This window comes from Rhipicephalus sanguineus, chromosome 6 (genome assembly GCF_013339695.2).
Source record: "Rhipicephalus sanguineus isolate Rsan-2018 chromosome 6, BIME_Rsan_1.4, whole genome shotgun sequence".
NCBI lineage: Eukaryota > Metazoa > Arthropoda > Arachnida > Ixodida > Ixodidae > Rhipicephalus > Rhipicephalus sanguineus.
This window is the reverse complement of record NC_051181.1, coordinates 146873844-146898233: the sequence shown is the minus strand read 5'-3', so window position 1 is coordinate 146898233 and position 24390 is coordinate 146873844. Positions and strand designations below refer to the sequence as shown.

General features: G+C 45.9%; 1 protein-coding gene across 1 annotated transcript; it reads right to left on the bottom strand.

The window, feature by feature from the left end:
- Nucleotides 1-8920: 8920 nt before the first annotated feature.
- Nucleotides 8921-24134, bottom strand: LOC119396702 (protein argonaute-2). The gene is made up of 3 exons (XM_037664007.2): nt 24047-24134; nt 21900-22078; nt 8921-12280 (listed from the first exon to the last, which is right to left on the bottom strand). The coding sequence occupies exons 2-3, from the start codon at nt 22054-22056 to the stop codon at nt 9582-9584; spliced, it is 2856 nt and encodes a 951-aa protein (XP_037519935.1). The 5' UTR covers nt 22057-22078; nt 24047-24134; the 3' UTR covers nt 8921-9581.
- Nucleotides 24135-24390: the final 256 nt, after the last annotated feature.

Below are 24390 nucleotides of genomic sequence, written 5' to 3'. Positions count from 1 at the left end.
GAGGCCACGCTCCACATTTGTCTGGTTGATCTCTGCGCCACCAGGTGCTTCCACAAACCCATCCAGGCAAGCTTTTTCCTGTGGTACAAACGCTGAGAAGCAAGTCTGATCAAAACCATTCCATGCCCCACATATAGGGGTGGCCGTAAAAATTGGCGCGGCGCTGCCATTACGATCTGTAGCCATGCGTGTATTTAAACCCTTAAATTACACACTTTATGTAGATCGCTTGAGTCGGGTCTGTTAGTGATCCGATTAACTTTCTGATCTACCATTAAGCGTATAGGTGTGTGAAAGGTTCTTAATAAGAGGGGGGGGGGGCGAAGAAGGGCACAGTGCCCCCCCCCCTCTTCCAACCCCCACCCACTGAGGACCTTACGATCAGGACGCAGTACAAAACGAGATTACAGTTCTTCTAGTTCACTGTAACGAGATGCTCGAAAGGGGAGGGGGGTCCGCTCCCTCCCAGTGCGTTCCCTAACAAGAATTCAAGCCACTGAGCTGCACATGTACGCTACTGGCTCAATGGCCATTACAGCTTCTGGACAGAAAAAAATATTCTGAGTCGCCCTCTACTTCTGCTTTAATATCTTAACTGAGATAGCACTAGATAAATTCCTTAACTTCATGCGGCCGTCATTGCCTTTGCATACGCACCAGCATGACGGAGAGATGAGGTCTCGGTCGCTCCTTGGAGGTGCTTCACACGTACGTGCTGGTCCGATCGATCTGGCCTAAACATATGGAGGACGTGTCTCCTTCGGACAGGCCGCCACCACTGCTGCAGACAGCCGTCTCGACTGACCCGTTTCCTCGTCCATCCGAACGATTGTTCGCGAGAGTGCGATTCTTTGTTCTGTGAGGCGAAGCCACAGTTCCGTGACGGTCTTCGATTCGGCATATCCCTCTCGCTGTTCAACCCACCAGGCATTGCGGAAACGACGGTAAAGCTTTTCCCCTCACAGGGCGGCTCCGCTCGACCAGTTTTCTTTTTTCTTTTTTGAAGAGCGGCGTTAAATTACGCATTCTTTCACGCCTTTGTCGTGGGCTGCGCGAGCGGTACGCGTCTCTGGATGAACCAGGCCATTTGTTCGTTTTCCTCAAATACGATCACTCGGGGCAGATCTTCAGCCGGCGAGGTAGACCTCACGCTCACAAGCAGAATGAGCAATTTTAGAGGAGTTTGTAAGGCTGTTTAGTCTGACAGCAGCGAGCTCATGATTACAACCAATTGAACTGTGCCAAAAAAAACAGGTGTTTGTATGCTTGGTAAATGGACACTAATTATAAGTGGCTTAGTGCTTACACCGCGGCGGGGTACGAATCAAAATGAGGCCGCGAAATTTCTGTAGCGGCTTTTAAGTAGTCAGTTATATATATAGATCATAAGAAGCATAGACAGCGATAACAACGCATATCAGGCAACCATACAATGTTGGTTTTTCTGTCACTTGCTTTCTTTTCACTGACTAGCGACAGCACGAGCACTGCAGTTTTCACAACGCTGATGGAACAAGAAAAACTAGTGAGCTAACGCATCGCGTTGCCTTTCGCTTCGAAGTGCAAGCCCCGAGACAGCGGCACGTGCAAACATTAGGCACGCGGATACAGCGCACACGAGGCCATTCGGCTTGCATAGCTCTTGCACCTACCGCGCCACCTTTTGCGATCGTCGCTGCGCGGAGCAACGCAGCCGCCGCTGTCTAAAAAAGTGGGGGAGCTGCGCTATGGCTGCGCACAAGTGGCGCGAAGAGGAAACAGCAGAACTGGTGACCTTCCACTCCTCCTCACACTCCCTCTGCCCCCCCCCCCCCTTTCTAAGCAACGCTATGATATATGCTTTACCCTCTCCCTCCTCACCTCCCTTTCCCACCGACTTGCTATACTACACCACGGCCGGGCTACACATGGCTATACTATGCTTTACCCCCTCTACCCGCTTCTCCATTACATCCTTCTCACCTTCAGATCCCTTTTCCACCCCTGCTATGCTACACTATACCACGGCCGGGTCTTGCTCAGGCCGTAAGGGAAGGAGCGAGCGCGCGCCTCTAGACCGGCCGCGCAGCCGCCGGGAGTACAATGGAACTTTTTCTATACAGTCACGACGGCGCGCTCCGCGTGAGGGCGTCGCGAGCCAACCGCCCAAAGCGCGTTTCGCCGCATGCGCTTCGTGTTGTAAACCAGCTGTGCCCGGCCAATTTCTCGTGCTAATTACTTCTTTCGGTTGTAGCAAGCGGTGAAGGAAGTACAGGTGCGTGTGGGGACAGTCTGCCTTTCTCGGCACTCGGCAATAGAAGACGGAATGCAGCGCTACTAGCAACAACAATATATTTTAAGACCCGACCACCTTATATTCGATGGAGGCGAAAATGCCTGAGGCCCGTGTGCTTAGATTTAGGTGCACGTTAGAGAACCCCAGCTGCCACAGCAGTGCATTTTTGGTGGGCCACGCATATTTACAACGTCGCAGGGGGGATTACCCATCTAACCTGGAAGAGATGAATGTAATGCGTGCAGTGCAAGTATTCTCGCTCCAAGTCATTGGCGCACTGGAACATCTGCGAAACTTGAGGGGCAACTCCTCTATTGTTCTATTCAAGGATGCAGCATCCACAATCAACTTCATGAAAGCCATAAAGAGATAGTTCGACATTCACAACACTACGTACAGTGGAAATGACTGCAAACTTCCCATCTCAAAGCAGGACGACAGCCGATTGCTGTGGCTGGAAAATGAATTTTCAGGCTACATTAAGCGCTCCCAGGATTCTTCTGTCACCGCTGGCGTAGGAAACTTTACAGACGAGACGTACACTGCCCTGCTTTTCACCACAAAGTCCACAGTGGAGACAGTCCAATTTCTTCTGAGAAAAGGAGTAAACTATGTGCTCACGAAGAAATTTAACAGTGATCCTATAGAGGCAATGTTTGGAAAATTGAGGGCAATGTGCGGGGGCAATGACGCGCTAGACGCAAGAGCCGTCACAGCTGCTTTGACTCACATTGTCAAGGAAAAGGCGCTACCTTCAAAATACATGGGCATTCGCGACGAAAACATTGAAGAAGCGGCGATGTCTATTTCGGAAGATGTTATTGAGGAACTTGAAGCTCTGCGAGAACCTCCTCGCAAACCACCGAACTCTGTTGCCTATTCAGGCTTGGTGTATGTAGGTGGTTACATTGCCAAACTCATCACTGACGTCGGTTGCGAAACATGCGCCATGCTAGTGACGACAAACAAAACGAGCAGTCCTTTGTATCATCTTCTCCGTCAGCAAGAAGCCTATGATCTACACTACCCAAAGCCGGAGTTACTATCAATGCTGGACACAATTGTGACGTTCTTCGAGAAAGCAGTCAAATATCTTCCTCGAACCAAAATCCTCGAGACTCTGCAATTGACTGTTGAGCCATACCTTGAAGATTCGCCACTTCTGGACTGTCCGGAAGGTGTGGACAAGAGTCACGCGAGAGTGCTGGCTCATATTTTTTCTGAGAAGTTTCTCCGGATTCTTCTTATTAACTACACAAAAAAGTTAACGGATCAGAATGACAGGCCTTCCGGTTTTATTCACAAGCTCCCGCGGAAGCATATCAGGCTGTGACAGACTTGACTCCTTTAAACTGTGATCGTCACTACAGTGTATTACCAGCAGTGATATTTTTTTTCGGTTCTCCATGCGCATATTGTTGTAGTACCGAGGAAAACATTCTGTTTCCCATTGAAATGATTCTCTGAATGTTTTTTATGTTTCCTCTTCGTCTGCAGCGTGGCCGTCCCCATTATGCAGTGACTTTCACTTTTTTTGAAGTATTTGTTTCAATATTAAATCACGAATTAAGATGCCTCCAACAAAAATGTGCAATTTTGTTATTTTCAAGTACAGCGACGGCCGGCACATACATTTGAAATAAACATTTCCTAAACCATGATTAAACCGTTTCCTCAACCAAATGCAATGTTCATCCTCTTACTTATTCTCGAAGTTACAGAAACCTAAAAAAAACAAAACAAGGCTGCGTTATAACCGCGTCGATGCTTTGCCGAGCAACAGAAGCGGGCTTAGAGCGGCCTGCGCCACCACTTCTGTAAAGCGGAATTTACCAGAGTCATCATACATACTTACTTCCATGTTTCTATCGCATTGGTACCATGAATACCTTATAGAGTAACTTCAGAAAGCGCCACGGTAAGTCGGAAGCCGAGCACTCCCTGCGCGCGCTAGCCTCCGCAACGGCCGGGGAGCAGTTAGGAGCAGTTGGCTCGGAGCGCCCCCACGAAATTGCGGCCATAGGTAGCAACAGCCCCCCGTGCGCAGGCCGTAAAGGAAGGAGCGAGCGCGCGCCTCCAGACCGGCCGTGACTATACACATGGCTATGCCATGCTTCCACTCCGCTTTGCACAAAATGGCATCTACACGGCAAAAAATGGCATCTGCCTACAAAATGGCATGCACGGCACAAAATGACATCTGCCTGCGCGGCCCCCACTTCAGATCAAGGAGGTGCCCCTCGCAAAGTTTGTGCCCTCGCCCCTGGCCACGCTCGAGCCAAAGCAACGCGTCCTTTGTGTTGCTATGAAAGAAGCCCTGGCTGACAGTCGTTGCAGAATTGACAAAGTGTGCAGATATTTATCTTCACTGTAACACCTTTAACAAAGGTGAGTTGATAAAATCAGTCCATGGTGAGAGCTGCGGTCCACCAGATTTGTAAGGATGATTAGTGTGATGTAGAATGCAGTGCAAGGAATTGCTGGAAAATAGCGACTTATTCTGTTGGTGCTCATTCTACCGTTATAAAGGTGATGTGCTGCCTCTGGTGGCTTGGGACGTACGCGTTGCAGCGCGTCAACGCGTGACTTTTTCACGCGGCGTCGCGCCCTCTCCCTATGGAGAGGGAGGGCGCGCAGCTTCACGTAGCCGCGCGCCCTCTCTCCCCATAGAGAGAGGGCGCGACGCCGCGTCAGAAAGTCACGCGTTGATGCGCTGCAACGCGTACGTGTGTTCGGGCCTTTACTTGCAATCAGCTTACTTGGGTGTGTTGCTTCCTCATGTGTATGGGAGTGTAGTCATGTGGTATTTTTCACATTTCATAGTCTTTCAACAGATGGAACGAAGTAGCACTCAATTAGTGCACCGCCAAAATGTTTTATTCCTATTATTTTGCTTCAGGTGCATGTACAGTGCATGAAGCGAAGGCAACTTTGTTAACACAGTGTGAAATCTGAAACCGTCTGTATGATCATTTTACCTATTTGGAAAATAAGTCACTTACTCCATGACACAAGGCTGTGTGAGCACTTCGCTCACTGCCATACTCTCAAAGTACCAATAGTCACAGCCAAGACGGTGCCCTGCATTGCAAAGCCAATGGAAACACCCACCTGTCCATCGTATGCTGAAATTGTGGTGTGGAAAGTGCAATGTTCCCGCTACACTTCTGCCATAAAAACTAGGAATGAATATTAAAAACTGTTGAACAATAAGCAAAAAAATTGTGTTAATCAATTCGTTCTTTGAATAGATTAGCCGCTATTCATAGATATGAATGCTTTCCAATAGTTGTTGAATATTTTGAAACATCAGCTGTGTGTGAAAATATAAAATTGTACAGAATATGCTACGAATTTCATTTCTGGAGCTAATGTATAAAGCACGAAGCCCACATTCCTTGCAGGCTACATTGCTTAGAGAGCCTCGGTGGCAGGCTAGCGCATGCACAAATGTAAAGGCCTTACTTTTCTCTAGCCTTGAGCATTACCGCAAGAGCTCACACCCTCGCGCAAGTAAATGTTTTTTAAATTATTAACTAGCAATATCCGCACTCTCTAACGAGTCCCGTCCACACGATGGAGCTTATTTTCCTAATGCTTCGTTTGTGCATTTAACAAACTGCAGCCACTAGCAAACGTTATGAATATTACATTATGTACCTCATTTTATGTTAGCAGTTGGTGAAAATGGTATTATTAGAACACTATAGAAGGTGTAATAGGTTCAATTTTCTTCTGGCACTTTTCAATTTATATTCAATGCAGCATAAGGAATTACTATTCATGCAGCCCTTAGGAATACTGTGCCCTGAAGTGTCATTGCAAATTGTGGGATCAATGTCTTGAAGCTGCACGATGGGCTGTGAGGGATGTCGGAGGATGGCTACAGATTAATCCACATCATGAGGTTTTCTACTCTGACCCCAAAGTGTGGTGCATAAGCATTTTTGCATTCTTTCATTTTAAGGTGGCTTTTATGGCTGGGAATATAAAATCTGCACAAATGTCATGAAAATAACTATCCCTTTTGAGACATTGCTAAGCAAGTCACTGCACCAACACTAGAATGTATCACTAGCTAACTTGCACAGTGAGGGCTTATCTAGGAAACTAACTCATGAAGAGATGGTGCAATTATTGAACTGAGAAAGCACAGTCATGTCAAGTGGGCTGGTTCTTGTGAAATGACAACATGCAATTGGGCTTGGTCAGTCATTACAAGGGAGACTATCTGTGAGAGTGCCATTGAAACCTGAGAAAATTTTCTTGTCTTTCCCTTTTGTGATCAGGAAAAGTCATAATTAGATGAATGACAGCTTTTTTTTTTTATTGATTGACCACTGAGCATATAGGAGACATCACAGATGACTAGGTGCACAAGTTGGTTGCTACGAGGGCTTCCCCATGTAACCAGCCTGCTTTCACAACTAGACTGTACATTTTACATTCCTTCACAGTGCTTTTGCAGCACACTAACTGTGCCGTGTAGTGCCTACTGCTACTGGGGCACTAGTATTAAGAACTGTTTGTGGAGTGCTAGTTGTTTCTATAACAATTTTAGAGGACGTTGGTTTCTGAAGTCCCACATCGTCATATTTCAATATAATTGTTTCTGCATGGTTGCTGTTAGCACCAAGATGTCAGCTGGGAGGAACTTGAGTCGCTTGTGCACAATTACATGACAGCTAGTCGAAGTGGTCAACGTCCCCACTTGACTTCTTGAAAGCCTCGCAAGTCTACTAGTCTCAAATGCAGTGCACAGGATATTCTAGAGCATTATTCATTGAGTCACGAAGCAGTGTTGCTGCATAGTGAGGTGTTGCAACTTCACTTGTAGACCACTCCTCAAGTCTTCAGCTAGCCAACATGTGTATGTGACTGGCTGAGACATTTCAGTGCAAGGCATAAAATGACAAACACAAGAAAGAAAATGAAGATAAGATGTGTACACTTGCGTAAACATCTTGTGAAGCATGTTCCATTACCATTAATAGCTTCGCCTGCTTTAAACAGCGAAGCTGTTTAGGCTGGCTGTAAAAACTTTGGTGTCCGCAAAAATCCATGGGTGGGCATGCGCCACAGGAATCTGGCAAGCCCCACTGTCGATTACAGCAGGTGCGAGCATTAAATGAAAACTCTGCTCGGCGAAGTGGAGCATGTGAAACAGGTGACAGAGAGCGAAAGAGAAAATAGGGAGAGAGAAAGAAAAATAATGGGAATAAAGACAAAAAGATAGGAAGACACAGAAAGAGAGAGAAAGAAGCAAACACGAAAAAGAGAGAAAAAACAGAGCAAGACAGAGAGAAAGGGAAGAAAGAGAAATAAAGATAGAAAGAGCAAAAAAGAGAAAGAAATAGAAAGCAAAGGCCACCCAGCTCCACTCTTCCTTCAGGCTTGGCACAACTATCGCAAGGCTGCCATAATTTTTTATTCAAGTAATTGATAAATTGGGGCTTGAGCTAGCCTCCACAGTGTAAAAAAATTAATTTGTTTCACCAGACTTCAAGCATGTCAGGGAACGTGCTTGTCTTCTAAATTTCCACCAAGCATGATAACATTTAGTTCCATCATGCAAAAGTTTATATTGAAGTTTCTCGTCAAGAAGTGATCATGCAATTCCTCTGCAAGAAGAGTATGAAGTATTCTTGAAACATATTTGACCAGCTATCGATATATTGCAGCCACTTTTAGTTAACACAGGAAGCAAATTATTTGTTACAAAATAAGTGTGCAATCTACTACATGAATCCTGCAACATACAGGCTCCAGATACTGGGGTGATGCGCTTTTCTTGCACATAACTACCAAGGGACTGCAGTCTGCTTTAGTGAAGTGTTGTACCATCCTTGAATTTCTCTACCCCAGTTATGCACATTGACACTACTAGGCTTGTCACACCTTCGTTACCTTTATGAACAAATGGTACAACATTGCTACTAACAAGATTGCTGTGTTGGCCCAAGTAAGAGGCCTTAACATGTCCTTAAAAGTAGGGTGGTGTAGTATGCCTTCCAGCAGCCAACCTGCTGCTTTCTTATAATTGTGCGCGATTCTAGAAAAATACAAACCTTGCTTAGTCTTTTACAGAGCAGCTGACTTTCAGCTTTGTTACCATATGTCACAGCTATTTAAAGGGACACTAAAGTTAAGGAGTAAATTTAGACTGATAAATTACACACTGAGAACCCTGGTGTCGCTAATTTCATAACCATATCTTTACTAATAGACGAGAAAAGCAATGTCAGAAGTTTCACTTAAATTTCCCGCCGAAATCACTCGTGATTGCACAGATTTTAAAAAGTTTTTTTCTTCTTTTGGCCACACTGGCTCAACGAAATTTTGTGAAACTTTGCATGTTAAATCTCTGGCTCCCTCAGAAGACATTTACTTCATTTTTACTCATTAAGAACAACATGGGCCCTAGTAAAAGCCATTAAAATCTACGACGTCACTGCAACTGCTGCGGGAAGTTCAACATGATGTTGCCACCAGCATTTTCTTACGGAGTGTTTTCTCGCTTACCAAGTGTCTTCTCATGGCAAGCATGGAGATTTCGATACTGTGAAAGAGTAATTGAGTAACACAAGAAAAATCGTTTTCCCCATTAGTGTCCCTTTAACTGCATGAGAGACTGCTGTGCACCTATTTGGTTCAATTATCAAACTTTATTGCAATCAGCGCAGGTACATTACGTAGTTATCACAGAGTAAAAAAGTAGGCAGTGTAAACAGTAACAAAACAAAAGGAAGGGGGAAAGGAGGAATATGTTTTACAACAAAAGAGGTCGTGAAAAATTGGTTACCGTACACACTATTCAGATCTATGCGCTGCCGAATTAAAAGCCTATATGCTTTACAAAATATTCTAGGAATTTCATTCGGTTAAAATATTCTTGCTGCGCTTGATAAACATAGATAATACGAACAGCTGCTCAAAGCACCTTTAAAATGCAGGCCTAACAAATGAGGCTCTAGTGCCCATCACACTAGGACAAAGGCATTCAGAGGAACATGAACAATACACTTGGATCAAGGTGACGATTACACCAAGCAGCAGTAGCATCGTGAAATTGTGGCCACAACCTAAAGTAGACATTCGCTGAACATGAGATCAATGCTACAGCAGAAAGGAATGGCTAGCGTAAAGCAGCCTTTGCATCTTTGAACAACGGCTGCCAAAACAAACGCGCAGGAACACTGAAGTAACACTCGCTCGTAAATATCAACAAAAAAAGATGCTCAAAGATTGCCAAAGGTGCCACCGTGCCAAGTAATAGCATGGCAGCCACAGTGTGGCTTGACCGGGCTCATATGAAAAACATTTTCTTCTCCATCAGCGTTGATATCTTAACAGCATCATCCAGAACTGACGTTGGGAGCATGGTCCCACCAGAGCTGCTGCCAGAATCCGAGCCATCAGTGCGAGCATCCACGTAGCACTTGGCCCGTTTTGTTGCATGGTGGGCGTAGTAGACCGGCGTGGGAATGGACACCGACCGGGAGCAACGGGCGTACGTGTGACAGAGGCCGTACGTGAGCTGCTGAAGCGTGTCCGCTTTGAAATCATTGTCATCCCACAGCACGTAGTAGTGGGCAGGGCGGCTGGTGCCCTGGATACCAAAGTGCGAACAGAGAAAAAAGTCAAAGTCGACAGGGTGGGTGACGTCTGTGTCGACGACTGTGCCCGGAGGCACATTGCCAGACTTGCCCCTACCATCACTCCTGTTCCGTGGCATGAAGCGAGTATGGTGTCTTTTCTGCACAGTGAGAAAGGTGATGCCCGGCTCATAGCCAAGCTCCAGCTCCCTGCACGCGTCTCGCAGGGCGGCAAGTTCAAACTGTTGTACATGGCTGAACTGCCCCTCACTGACTCCATCTCGATAGAAGATTATTTTCTCTGGCTTGACATTGTTGACCTGGTAGAAGCTGAGCAGAAGGCTCTTTGCAATATTCTTCATATCTTCAATGATTTCGATACGTGCCTTTGCCACTGTGTTCTGCTTCTGTATGCGAAAAGTAGCAATGTAGCGGAACGCAAAACGGTCCATACTGGCAACAACAGCTGCAATGGAAGGTTTGTTCATTTCTGTTGGTGCTGGGTGGGTGACGTCTGCCCCCATTACAATGACTGGTCGGTTGAAGACTATGGCCTTCACTTCCTTTGGAATGGCATTGTTGATGCCGCCAAGTTTTGCATTGACCTTCTGAAGGATGTTGACAATGGTTGCACGGTTGCATTTCTTTAGGATACTTTGATCTGTCACACACTGAGTTACCATGCCAAGATCAGTTTCAGCAACATTTTTCAGAGGACTGTAAAATGGAGAGTTTCTTCCACTGCCAGCGAGAACAAAGAAAACTATCTGAATATCTTTAAATTGCCGCTTCTGCTCGCAAAGCACCCGTTTAGGGTCGTCACTGGGCCTGCAGTTAGTCACCTTAGCTGGTGGTGCAATATTCATGCCTAGCTGCTTGCCATTTTGCATCAGCATGGACACAAAGTTCTGTATTGCAGCCTCGGGACAGAAGCGTGGGTTGCAAGTGTTCACTATAGTCCAGACAGTCATGCTGACAGGCTGTAGGAACTGCATGCCCGTGAGCTCCCATGCACCATCGTTTGGATGAGCCAGGTTATCATCTCTGTAGACTACATTAGGTGCAGGCAGCACCCTGGCTGTTAGTTGCAATGGCTTATCACTCATGCGGATGCCAAAGTGGTCCAAGTACTGCTTATTTGCAGCAATGCAGCCTCGGACATCATCTTGAATGTTACGAAACCTCTCTTGTGGAGGCACGGCTGCTTTTCTGACGACAGCACTGGTTTGGTTCTCATCCAGCTTGCGTTTGCAGTGTTGGCCGGCCATGACCTCGCAAACTTCCACGGGAATGTAGTTTCTCTTGGAACCAACCTCAACGCATGGAAGGTTTGGGTACCGCAACTCCCGGTACGTACTCTTGAAGTAGGCAGCAACAGTCTGAGGAGGATCGCCAAAAGTGAGATCATTTGCTGAGCCGGCAGTCACCTTTTCAATGACATATCTGCGGCGGTAAGGCAAGTGGGTCGCTTGAACTTTCAACTTTTTCAGCTTCTTGTTTAACCTCAAAATCTGGGAATTGTCTAGTTTTTGAACTTGGTCCATATTTAGGTCACCTCTCCGATCACCCAGAATCTTGCCCATAAGGGACACCAGTGGCCCTGGCTCAAAAAAGGCAGTAACCATTGTGTTAACATTCACAAATGGTTTCCACTGTCCAGGTCTTAGGCTAGTCTGGAAGCCATGCCACAGCTCAAGACCACCACTGAGAGAGGCATCGCCTCGAGGTGGCCTGAAGAGAGACCTACCCACAACTGAAAGACGTGTGGACGGACCATACCGGAGGATAATTTCTAAAGCCTGTACAACAGCCTTTGGCACTTCTGGCGTCCTTGATTTACCATTGTAAAGCTGCCTCATAAGACTGAGGTCTAGTTGTGCGGCAAACTGTATCTGTACCACAAACTCATCTCGTCTTGCACCACCTTCTTCTTCCATAACAACAGTGAATGACTGCTTCTTAAAGCCAAGGGAATTTTTAGTGTACATGTTTTTCTGCCCATCAAACACTGGCAAATTTCCATTTAAATGCTTGGCATGTTGCTCCACAAGAAGGATGAATACACGACGCTTGCAATCCTTTGACACAACGGACTGTGTGCCTTCTTGTTTGCGAACGCTTATGTCAACGTCGTAGTGGAAAATGTTTCCGCTAGGCAGAGACACTTCAAAGTGATTTGCCACTAGCTGGATGGCCACTCCATTCCTCCCATAATCAGGACGACGGGGAAATTTCGAGTTAACAGAACGCTGTTCAAAACTCAAGCCAGCTAGTTCTAGAGCCACACTTTCTGGTGATCCATCCCCACTGCATCTGGCCATGGGTGCAAGACCTGCAGGTTGCAGGCTGGTGTTATGCTGCATTGCTCCGTCGGGTGGAGTAGGCGGAGGTGTTTCGGGAGTAGCATATTCTGAAAAAGAAGAAGAAGAAAAAAAAGGTAAATATAAAACTGAAAACACTGCAAAGAACTTGCCAGGCCTTCTTCGAACGAAAAAAAAAACAACAAAAAGAAGCTTACTAAGTCACCTTACTGAGTTAGTGAACACTGCATAAACCATATTGGCATGTGATGTGGAAATTTTGGCTATATACCACTTCATAGACAAATTTCACGATCAAAGGATCACTTAATATTTCTGACTAATTTATAAGGGAAGAAACATCATGCATTCTTTTGACAAAGAGAGACAGTAGTTTTAAAATATGTAATTCACTAATGCACTAAACACACACTGGGAACCATTTCAATTTGGAAGTGTCTACAGTCAAAACCCCACTAACGAAATCATGTAACAACAAAATAATTTCCTGTCCCAAGCAAACACCCATAGGATACAACAGATCTCACATTTCTCGACAACGAAACGTTGCTAAGCTGCAATCCCATAACAGTGATGATTGACCGGATGTTTTCCCATACATTTTCTCCTCTTGCAAGATTGGCATGCTCCAAAATGAGCTCAAATATCTTTGCTTCACACTTACTGTGTTCAGAAGCACAACACTGTGCTTGCGTGGTTGCCGCCATCTCTGTTTACAAGCTCCGCATGGTGCCGGAAGCATTCAAACACGCCAGATGTCATTGCTAGCATGTCACTTGTTTAGATCTTTTTTTAAGTGCATTGCCGCATTAAAGTGTAGCCACATCACTGCTCATGCTAGCGGCATGGGGGCTTGGCTTGTGCACACGTACAGCTGTTGGCATGCTCAACCCTTTCAGGGTCAATGACGTACATGTACGCCCTCTGCGAACACCTTCAAAATGGTCAATGATGTATATGTACGCCATCACTTGTACGTTTAAAAGTATGCCTTTTTCGATCATTTCTCTTGCTTGGCATGTGCTGCCACATTGCAGGAATACGTGGAATTTTTTTCTTGCACAGATATCTGCCCCTCTCTTTTTTTCTTTTTAGTGCTTTGCTACAGCAGTGCACCGGCTATCGCTTGCGCATTCGGTCGCACTCGCGCAAGCAGGCGGAGGCTAGTTTCGGTTTCGTCTATGGCTGTACCCGCTTCTTGCGCCCAAAATACTGATGGCTGTCTAGTTTAGAATCTCTCAAAAAAGGGGTGACCGCTTTAATACTCTCATTTATTGCTCCCTGGGGCACAATGCCGCCGTAGTTGCGTTTCCAGTTTTAGGGACTCTCAAAAACCACTCCTGCCTCGGAGATAAGACGAAGAATTATTATAGTTTTCAGACTTACTAGCGTGTGGAAATAAGAGCCACGTGCCAGTAAGCCCTTGCTTCCCTTCTCTTCCAGTCACTCAAAACTTGCGAAAAGAGGGGTTGCAAGCACGTGCCTAAACAATGCTTTGCAGAAGTCTTGCCATCATTTAGTACAAGAAAGCTTTCAAGCCCAATGAGGTCGACTTCAGCAGGCAGGGTATCCGGGGTATGTCACTATGTCAGTGGCTAACTATTGCAGGCAGTCAAGAAGTCCCAGAAGGAGCGAGTGCAGAATAAACCCCAGAGCGAGAAAGGGAATTTTCGTAGGACCGCTGCAATACCGTACTTTCACGACGTCTCCTATCGCCTGAAAAAGATTGGGGGCTGTGTCGGAGTGCAAGTAGTTTTTACGGTATCCCGTAAGTTGTCGTCACTTTGCAACGTAAGAAAGAGGTGACGGGAACAAGTGCTTGCACAACTAACCACAGAAACAAGTTTGTGAATTGTGTCAAACAAGTGGTGTACGAGATTCCACTCACATGCGGAAAGAAATAAGCAGGCCAGACTGGAAGGTGCCTGAATGAAAGACTGCGGGAGCACAACAACATTGTGCATAAATCAGTGCAAGGACACCTAGGCTTGCACTGTCGAGATTGCGGATGCCAACCAAAGTTCCGCAAAACCAAAGTTGTCACTAGGCACAAAAATCAGATGACTCGTGAAATCACTGAGGCATCCGAGAGTGTTTGCCTGGGGGATGACTGCGTCAGTATGGCATCTTTGAGACTAACGCAGAAGGAAATAACGTATCTGAATTTGTAATGCAGGAATATGCGATAGGTGCGTGATTCATTGGCATGAGTGTTTATCGGTATTGTAATATTTATATATTTTTTAGAATCAATTTTTGTAAATGTTTTCGGTTTGTTTGTAACTATGATATGTGATTGTATAAAAGCATCACGAGTCGGTCCAATAAATTCAATTGTAAGTTTGCGCTTGTGTTCGTGTGGTTCAGTCTTCATCCTCACAGTGATGCGCAATAACGTAACAATGAATAGATGCCAACAAGCCCAGGCAAGTACCCTTATATTTCCATGGCCACTCTACCCCGCGGCTCCATAGGTGACGTGCAAGTGGCAAAACATTCTGCAAAACTTTCTGTATGTTTTGGCACCCGACATCACAACTAACCGCAGTAGAGCATGCAGTCACCGTGATTGATGCTGTAGGTTGACACAGTGTTGTACGGAACGGCGTTTCAGAAACTAGTTCCTTTTGGGAGGAACGCAGGACCGCCACCATTCCGTTCAGGATCGGTGGAACTATAACTCGTTACGTTTACGTAGGAATAGCTCGGGGAACGGCGCTCCTTCTATAAACGTTCCACGGCAATGAACAGGGGCACGCATGCAGCACAGCAGGGATAGGCGACCGCGTGAGGTGCAGAAATCTACCACTCGTTTTCACGTAAATACCTATGTTGCATCCTGGTTTTCACTTTTATTGCATCCAAGTTACACTTTGGTTTTACCTGTTGTGAGGCAACGCCTTGCTGCGTGGAGTGTACGCTTCCAACGTTTTATTGCTTTTATGTTCGCGTGCTCGCTGACTGCGATGCTTCGGCCATGTTCCTGGGAGTATTTTTCTTGTGTGGTCTTTAGGGGCTGGCTTGATTGGCCCTTTAGTATCTCGTGCATGCCGCCGACAGCTATCGACAAATCTGTCTTTTGACACTTGTTTGCGTGGATGGCGTGGAGGTGAACAAGCAACGCAGTGGATGCGGGCGCCGCAGTAGAGCCTGTCCGGTGCATTGGATGCTTGTGTTTGGGCAGGCTTCAATGTGCGAGTTATCGCTGCAGCTATCGGACTACAATTATGTTATAGTTCAGTTGGACGTCCGCTGCACCTGTAACGTCCCTGTAATACTATAAACGATACACGTACATCCCAACACTACAATCTTGTTGCACCCGCTGCGCCTGCCCTGGCTCCTACGACCTCGGTTGACTGTTCTTATTTTTTGTACAACACAGCAGTACCCTCAAGCTCTTCGATGGAGCTGCTCTTCAACACTGCCAATGAAGTGCTGATGAGAAAGCAGGTTTGTATGCCGGACACCAGCATCGAGATGAAACTCTAAGTGGCTTTACTAAACAAGGGGCTTTACTAAGTTTCGAATGCGTATCGAGGGCATTATTTTCTACTCACACTACCATATATGAATCACCACTCATCAAAAGCCTATGCATTCTTCATTTCGATGAGGTTTCCTCTGCAAGAAATATAATTATTTTGGTGCATGTGTGGAAATTTTGATTTGAATGTCTGAAGCGCAGTATCCTGACTGCGCATTTGAAGACAGACGTAGAAAGTGCCACAAGTGCCACATGCGTTGCACTTGTAATAGACGAGCATCGAAGTTGCAGTTGACATGTCTGTACTATGGTAAGTGCAAGGCCGCATGATTTCCACCAGCTGTTTCAAACATGGAACCTCCAACTGTTCCTGAGTAAGCACATGGTTACAGGTTCACAAAGCTGCGGCGGCCGGTGATGCAACAACTTTGACATTCGTAAGAAAAGATTAAGCAGCGCAAAGACGGAACACACAGAAAGGCGCGCCTATACAATGCTGAACTCGCAACTATTTTATTTCTTTGAATGCAAGGCCTTTTTACGGCACACATCAGAGCAATGGAAGTTGATTGCATCAAACCTTGCGATGATGAATGACACCTGTGAAGAAGTTACCGAAAAAGGAAAAGCAAGGAATGGTGGCAGTGCAGTCTAAAGCTTAAAAGCTGAAGCATGCTCATGATATACAAAGCAAAAGTAACAAAAAATTACAATATAAATCCTAAAACCAAATGAGAACCAAACAAAACCAAACAAGCGAGGAAGTTGCGCGAGTACAAAGATAACTTCCCGGCTTGTTTGGTTTTATCTTGGTACTCAGTTGGTTTAAGGATCTATATTTGTAATTACTTTTCTTTTTTGTAACTTTTGCTTTGTATATCATGAGCATGCCTCAGTTAGAGGGACCGACAACTGCCCAGAACATGAAATGACTCCGCTGATGGAAAGATAGTCCGTCGCACTGACTCAAACGAACCCTGTTTTTTTCGTGAGAGATGGATTTATATTTTTATTTCTTGATTGAAAGTCGCCAAAAATGACCTGTGGTGTCTCTGGCGGCAAAAACATGAACGATCCGATGAACGCAGCCATGTGACCGTTGAATGCTGTACGCGGCCGACGATTTTTTTTTAGTATTGAAATATTGTTCGTTTCTTTATATATATAAAAAAGTATTACTCCATAAAAATGTACATATATGCCTGCGTTAGTAGTATGCATTAAAGTGGCACTGCCTTTGCGTGACGTAATGATCCCATGCTCGTCAGCGCGTCTTGAGCAACTTTTCAGCGTGCTCATGCAACCATGCATGCAGTTTCCAGGTCGCTAAGATTTTGGAGCAACATAGTTTTGCTACCTACACTTGGTCTCAGAAATGACGCGCACTGCTGCTCGGCTCGGCCTCGCATATGCTTAGTGACGTTTTCGATTACTTGGCTTGGCTCGTGCATCAAGAGAGTAACGACGCTGGGACAAGCCACCCATGACACAGGCGCAGGCAACATTGGACGCATGCGCACACAACACGGTACAGATACAGGGAAGGTGTATAATGGCACATCATCTCATTGTAGCAGCTTGTTATTTTCAAAAGTAGTTGAAAAGCTATAAATAAAGGTGGGTAAGCATAGTTACAGGAACTCCTGCGAAAGCAGAACAACGATGGCTTTCACAAATCGCGAGAAGGGCTGGCGGCATCGCTATCAATTCTTGGCATTGCTGGAGGAAAGGTGCGTCCGTGTTTAGAGCCATTCAGATCGAAAAATACTGCTTGTAAAATAACTAAGTGCTTTTGGGATTAACTACTGCAGCTACAAACACTGCGAAGGGTGAGCTTTCTGTAGCGCCGTAAAAAAATGGGTCGAAAAAAATCAGTTGTCGGTCCCTTAAAGTTTTAGACTGCACTGCCACAACTCCTTCACTTTCCTTTTCGGCAACTTCTTCACACGTGGCATTATCACAGCAAGATTTCTTGTGTCACTTTTTCGTTGCTCTTATGCGTGCCAAAAACAGGCCTTGCATTCGAAGGAATAACATAGCGAGTTCAGCACTGTATCTGCTAGTCTTACACTAAAGGCAAATAACAATTTATGTCAGAGTGAAAGCTCAATGTATGACAACGTCTAAAACGGCAATATTATCAACAGCAGTGCCCTACTTACAGAGAAATTAAGCTAAATGTATCGCACGAGGACGAGTCTGACTACAATTAATCACTCGTAATCAAACTAGCGGCAATAAAAGAACTTTCCGTGCATCAAGAGACGTAATAAAATGCTGCTTGTTTTTGATTCATGGAAAAAAGGCCCTCTTTGGCATTGCCATGGGGAACAGCGCTCATGGTTCGAAGGTTACGTTTTCGCCGAACTGCGCTTCGCCCGGCGCCCGGCTTCGCTCACGCGGTCGTGTCTCAGTGGTAGTTTCGGTATCGCGTACTGCTGTGTGTTTTGCGCGCTTGTGAAAGTCGCTCTGACAGAAAGTTCGACAAAATGCCGCATGCATGTGATGTTGCCGGATGCCCGAATGGTGCACGCCGCCGCGCAGTAAAGGCGGGCAAAATTGGGCATGGCAACAGTGACGTGAGAAAGACCGCTTTCACGCGGGTGATTTGAAGTGCGCTAACGCGATGCGGACCACTAAAACGTGATTTTATTTCAAAATGAGCACTTTCTTGGCACAAAAGTAGCACTACGAGGTTTCTGGACCGCTATTTCCACAATCAACATCGACTTAATATTTGCCTTTATTGTTCCTTTAAGTATGAACCAACTCGCGCAAGCATCCGTTCTAGCTTTTGCAATCGGCTTGGGATTGCACAAAAAGTGTGAGGACAGGCAATCTTGATTGAACTAACTGTGGCGTTTGTGTCAGATTTGAATTACGTGAGTTTTCCCCACTGAAATCCACATCACTTTGCCGAGACCAATGGGCCAGTTTGAATTATGAGACGTCGAGTTAAAGAGGTTTGACTGTACCAAGATGCCACTTACATCCTAGAAATGCCGGTAGGAAGGAAACAGCAGCTAAAGGGGTATTCAGACGGGGGAGGAATGCTCGGGGGAGACGGGGGGGGTTGCGGATCACGTGACCACGACGTCACGGATTAGCGAGTGGGCGTGACCCCCCCGCGCCTCCTCGGAGGAGACGGGGACGTTTTCCCCGAAAGGACAAACAATCCCCCGGCGGTGGGGGATGTGGCGGAATTTCTGGCTCTTGTTTGGCCACATTGTTGCACTTGCTCCTGCAGAGAGCGGCAGTGGGTGTCCAGTCTGCAGTTGGGGTCATCTGTAGCTGGGGTCATCGTCGTCAGCAGCTGGTGAAACGGGCGGTACAAGCCACAGGAGTAGTCTGGTAACACTGGTCTCCCCCTCCGTTCGCCCCATCCGTGTGAGTGGGGGGCATTTGTGGCGACTTCTCCTCGCGAGTTGACGTCACTAGGCTCCGCCTTTACCCCCCGAGCATTTCTCCCCCGTCTGAATACCCCTTAACCTGCAGTGCCCCTCTTCCGATTTTGTTTTGACTGGCCACCACATTACTGTCTTAACCCTCTGAAGGTGTGAGAAATATACAGTTTGTTTGTGCTCTACTTTCTGCCAAGTGAATTGTACCACATCTGGGAAGCCCGGACAAAAGTTTTTATTCCTTGTGCAAGAATACTTGAAAAACGAGCGGCACAGCATCTGACGTACCACGGACCACTTGAAGCCATGAGCCGAGGTAGGAAAGAAGATGGCTTTTAAGGGCTCGTTTTTCCTTGTTAGACACAATATTAATGAGAACTAACAGACAATGCCAAGGAAATTATAGGAGATGTTATTTGTAATAATTGGAAAATAAACGTGAAAAAAGTAAAGTGGACGAAAAGATAACTTGCCGCCGGCAGGGACCAAACCTGTGACCTTCGAATAACGCGTCCGATGCTCTACCACTGAGCTACGGCGGCGGCCATCCCCCCGTCCGCTTTATAGGGTATATATGTGCATTTAAACTTAGGAGTGTTAGTCAGCGCCAATCGCAGCCATGGCGGCGAGTGTGGAACACTCTTTTTCTGCCTTTTTGGCGTCACGTAGCACGTGATCTTTTTACGAGCTGGCAGCTGACCAATTATCCCTCGTATACTACCTAAAGGCATCAAGTCTGCCAGAACAAGACCCTCGCTATGAATGAAGGAAAGAAGATGGCTTTTAAGGGCTCGTTTTTTCTTGTTAGACACAATATTAATGAGAACTAACAGACAATAATGCTAAGGAAAGTATAGGAGATGTTATTTGTAATAATTGGAATATAAATGTGAAGAAAGTAAAGTGTACAAAAAGATAACTTGCCACCGGCAGGGACCGAACCGAGGTAGGGCACACATTGACACACTGCCCACATAGGGCTTCAGATTTTCAGATTTGAAGAAGATTTTATCTGCTTATGAAGGACCTCAAAGCATGCAATGCGAGGCAGCATTTGCCAGGGTCTAAAAAGAAACACTGTTTTTTTTCTGTGATGTTGTTGAGCACCACCAATACCTTGTGTGTTTAGTGGTGGTGCATGGTCAGCACCTTGCCCTCGTGCAACACGCTCTATCACATTGTCTTTTAGTGTTCTATGAAAGTACAAAATACGAATGAGAATAGCTGAACTGAAGTGAAAAGTTTTTGGAAATGTCTGCATATAAGAAGCAAATGTGAAAAAAACCTTCCTGGCCTAACTTTCAACCATAACGTTCAGCATATTTGCAGTTATTTAAAAACAGTTGTTCACTCTCGAATCAAAGCTACCTGCAACTGATATAAGTACATTGCAGGAATGCCAGAAGTATATTTTGCACTTGCTGGACATCATATTAATTGCGGATGAGCAACCAAAGGGACACCAAGAGCAAAGACAGTGAAAAAGGCAACAAGGAAAACAACTCATGCTACTAATGCCACTTCTTAATTCAAATAAAAACCAAATTATTGTTGCGGTATCCTCCACATGAATGAGTTAATCATTTCTGTGGGCCTACGTATTTCCTTTTGAGTACTAGAGGCAGTTTTCGCTTGCAGGTGCAGGTGAGACACATATGTCGAAATGACCAACAAAGAGTAAAGTTTGGCAAAGACCACTTGAAAAAGACTCGTGTTCACTCGTACATTGCTCGAAATTAAACGATGCATTGTTAAAATTGTTGAAATTGGTTGATGCGTCAATGATCGAGCACGGGAACATGAGCGGTCTGTTTTCAATATTGCATCATGTCATTTCGTATGCACTGCAGGTCCTGTGCTTGTGAGCCAATGCTCACTAGTATTCAAATTTTGGGCAAGAGTGGGAATTTACCAGCCAGAGAAATTATGGAAGCATGCCATATCAGAAAGAGAGGAAGTGATTGTGTCAGTAACACTACTGGGGTTTTACACAACAAAGAAAAGGAATTTTTAGGCCTGATGTTCTAATCTGCATTTTGTCTTGGGCAATATGTCTTTGGGTTATGCAATATATCTGCAATATGTCTTTGGGGTTATGATGGGCAAAAAGGGAGGGGGGAGGGGCAAAGGTGCTACTTAGATTAGGAACAGCCAGGTCAGATTTTATGTTTGGCCTAGCATTTATATTTACAGAGCAAAGCTTATGATCTGTGTGCTGTGTTGCAGTAGGGCAGTGGTCTCACGGTCACCTCAGCTAGCTGGCCACAGTCTAGAAATTTAGTTCCACAAAGGCTGGGATGGGACATTGAAAAAGGTAGAAGGAGGAGGAGAAGGGGGGTGGGGGTGTTAGCGTTTACAAAATTCAGTAAACGTTACCACTTGAAAGGTGGCCTTTCCCATATGTCATATATGGGTAATTTCTGAGGGGCATTTGGCACCAGGATTCGAGCAACATATAGATACCAATCTCCAGAATGACTAAGCTTTTGACACTCATTCTGAAACATAGTTTTTGTTCTACGGTCATGTCTCAGCACATGGTGAACGCATGGGGTGCCTCATGAAAAAAATGCTTCAGACCAGTCTGTGTAGCTGTGAACATACGTAAGGAAAAAAAAGAAGGGGGTGGGGGACGAAGACAGTCATGTGCGGGCTGGGCCGCTAGCGAAACATTCACGGGCCACATGTTTGAGACACCTCCAGCAGGGGTCATCCACTGACTTCACTTCACTTGATGAGATGACAGCAAATTCTGAAAAATCTTCCTCTGTACTACCTTACCTACCATGTTGAAGCAAAATAATTTTGAACAGTTCTCACTAGGTTGGGGTGGCGTGCGTGGCACATGCGCTGTCTCCTCCCGTGGCTGCGGCCTGTGTCCACCCGGCTGAGCATGTCCTCCGCCCTGGTTACCACCACTGCCTCTGCCTCGTCCACGGCCTCGGCCTTTTCTTGAATTCGATGCTTCTGCCTGCATTGTTCACCTTCACGAAAGGAATCTGCAATATCAGACAGGAACGTAGGGCGTGGATTGCACAAATCACATGGGACAAAGCGCCACATGAAATCAGCACAAAAAACACATGGGACAAAGCGCCAAGCCATCAACTGAATATTTACTTTAGTAATACATGGGAACTTGTGGGATGGGCAGGACCCTGACACGGAGAAACAACATTCACTGTCGTTACCCCCACTACTGGATCGCATTACCACAAGAGCTCTCTGAAGAAGTTGATATGTGCATCCCGATAGGTACATTCTTTACGAAAGCCAGTGACCGATTTGTTTTTAATTGCCTTGTTCCTGCTATACCTTGAGTAATGCATGTTTCCCCTACTTTATTTATGCGGGCCTGAAAAGCACTCAGTTCCTCGCGCATTTCTGGCTCTCTTCCGACGCCAATTTTGTGCCAACTAGACAAGCCTCATGTCTAGAATGGCAACCATGAGTGCAAGGCTCGGAGACAAATCTGTACGAATTCGTACCGTGACAGCCACATTACCGACAGGGAGGCATTCTTTTGTATGCCCGGTGTGCAGCGTGCGCCCTAACCTAAAAGTACCCAACTGCTGAATCGCATACACCCCGAACTGAGCAAGAACGATGCGAAACTGTAAACGCTGTCAACTTTCCAACAATGCAATCGAGCGCGTGCCACGCCTTTTCGTCCCTTGCAAACAGTGCCGTAAGTAGCCGGGGGGTGGGGGTTCTCCCACCCACCTCACCCAGCAAAAAAAAAAAAAAAAAAAAAAAAAAAAAAACTTACATTTTTGTATGCATAAACATTTGCGCACACATTTGCGCACACAAAAGAACCTGCGTCCCTGCTTTCAAACACAGCCCCAGCAAACGGTTACCAAAGTGAACAATTAAATATTCAATTACAGGCTTGTGTAGGCGCGACATAAAACAAAATAACATAAAAGCAACAGCGTCGTGTCAACGAGTGGATAGGTGAACGGTTGCGTACGCCACCGACACCGAAACTGTGGGCGACGCAACACAATGCCGGACGCCGCCAACACCGAAACTATGGGTGACGCAACACAATGCCGGACGCCACCGACACCGAAACTACGGGCGACGCAACACAATGCCGGACGCCGCCGACACCGAAACTACGGGCGACGCAACACAATGCCGGACGCCGCCGACACCGAAACTACGGGCGACGCAACAGGGCCAATTCTCGAGCCCCACGTTTTCTTTGCAGTCCAAAGCAATCACTGCAGCACACGACGTCAGTGGCACGTTGTTTATCGTTATTCACCAGTTAGCAGTAATAACTCGACGTGGCCGAGGCACCACTGGAAACGCTGACGCAACTGCTTGCTCGAGTGCTCTTTTGAAGTGGTACGCTGTTCGTTCAAGTCACTGGGAATACTCATGCGACATGTCAGCACGCATTTTCCTCTCGAGGTATATTATTCCAGTCGCTTAATTATTCGTTCGGAAACGCCGACACTTCATTTCAGGTGAGCTAAGATGCTGACATGCCGAGAACCAACAAATATGTCGCTTCTAGAAATGGGTACACATATACACCAGCGCACACTGCATTTCAAGACACACTTGTTAACCACATATAAGTTTTAAGGCAGTGACCGCAACGGCATTTCAGGGAAGCTTGCACTAGTTAGTGCTAACGCCAAATCAACTAGACAACTAGACGCTGTAACAGCTCGAGCACAATCGGATGCGCTGCAACTGCAAAGACGACGAGGTAAGTACGTAATTCCTGATGCTGACAGTGTGGATGGGCACAGAGCGTTCAAAATTTTCGTAGTGTTATAGTGCTGGTTCGGACATAAAGCGTAAAAAATAGCAAAAAAAGAAAGAAAAAAGCGATCAGCGAAGAGCTTTAGCTAATATCAGCACAACTAATTTTTACGAATTCTACAACGGCCCCTGTAGCTGCGCTGAATGAACTGAGAAGGGCAACACAAGTTGACGGAGGGACTTACCTAATAAATATGCCACCTTTGCAGAGAGTAGCGTCTATCATACCGTTCCCGAGTGAGCTGGGACCTGTCTGAGTCAGACTTGTCAGCAGCTGGCGAACGGACCGACAAAGAGCAGCAACAAGCAAACAATATGCTACTTAGCTGCTTGGATAAATTGCTCGAGTTTCTTTCTTGAAGCAGGGTGGTTACATCTGAAGCACAGAGTAAGAGTGTATTACTCTACATTTTTGTGGTAGTTGAAGTGAACAAGTGAGAGGAATTTCTCGACGTCACTGCGAATTCGCTTTAAAAACGTAAGTTCATGTAAGACAAAGACATACGTATCTCTTATCTCGCTCCATTCA

What these genes read in the sequence shown, in the direction of transcription:
- LOC119396702 (XM_037664007.2), bottom strand. Translation starts at nt 22,056, where the DNA reads ATGCAGGCAGAAGCATCGAATTCAAGAAAAGGCCGAGGCCGTGGACGA. An exon ending in ACGCACGCCACCCCAACCTA is followed by an intron (nt 12,281 to 21,899) that starts GTGAGAACTGTT and finishes CTTCTTTTTCAG; the next exon opens with AATATGCTACTCCCGAAACA.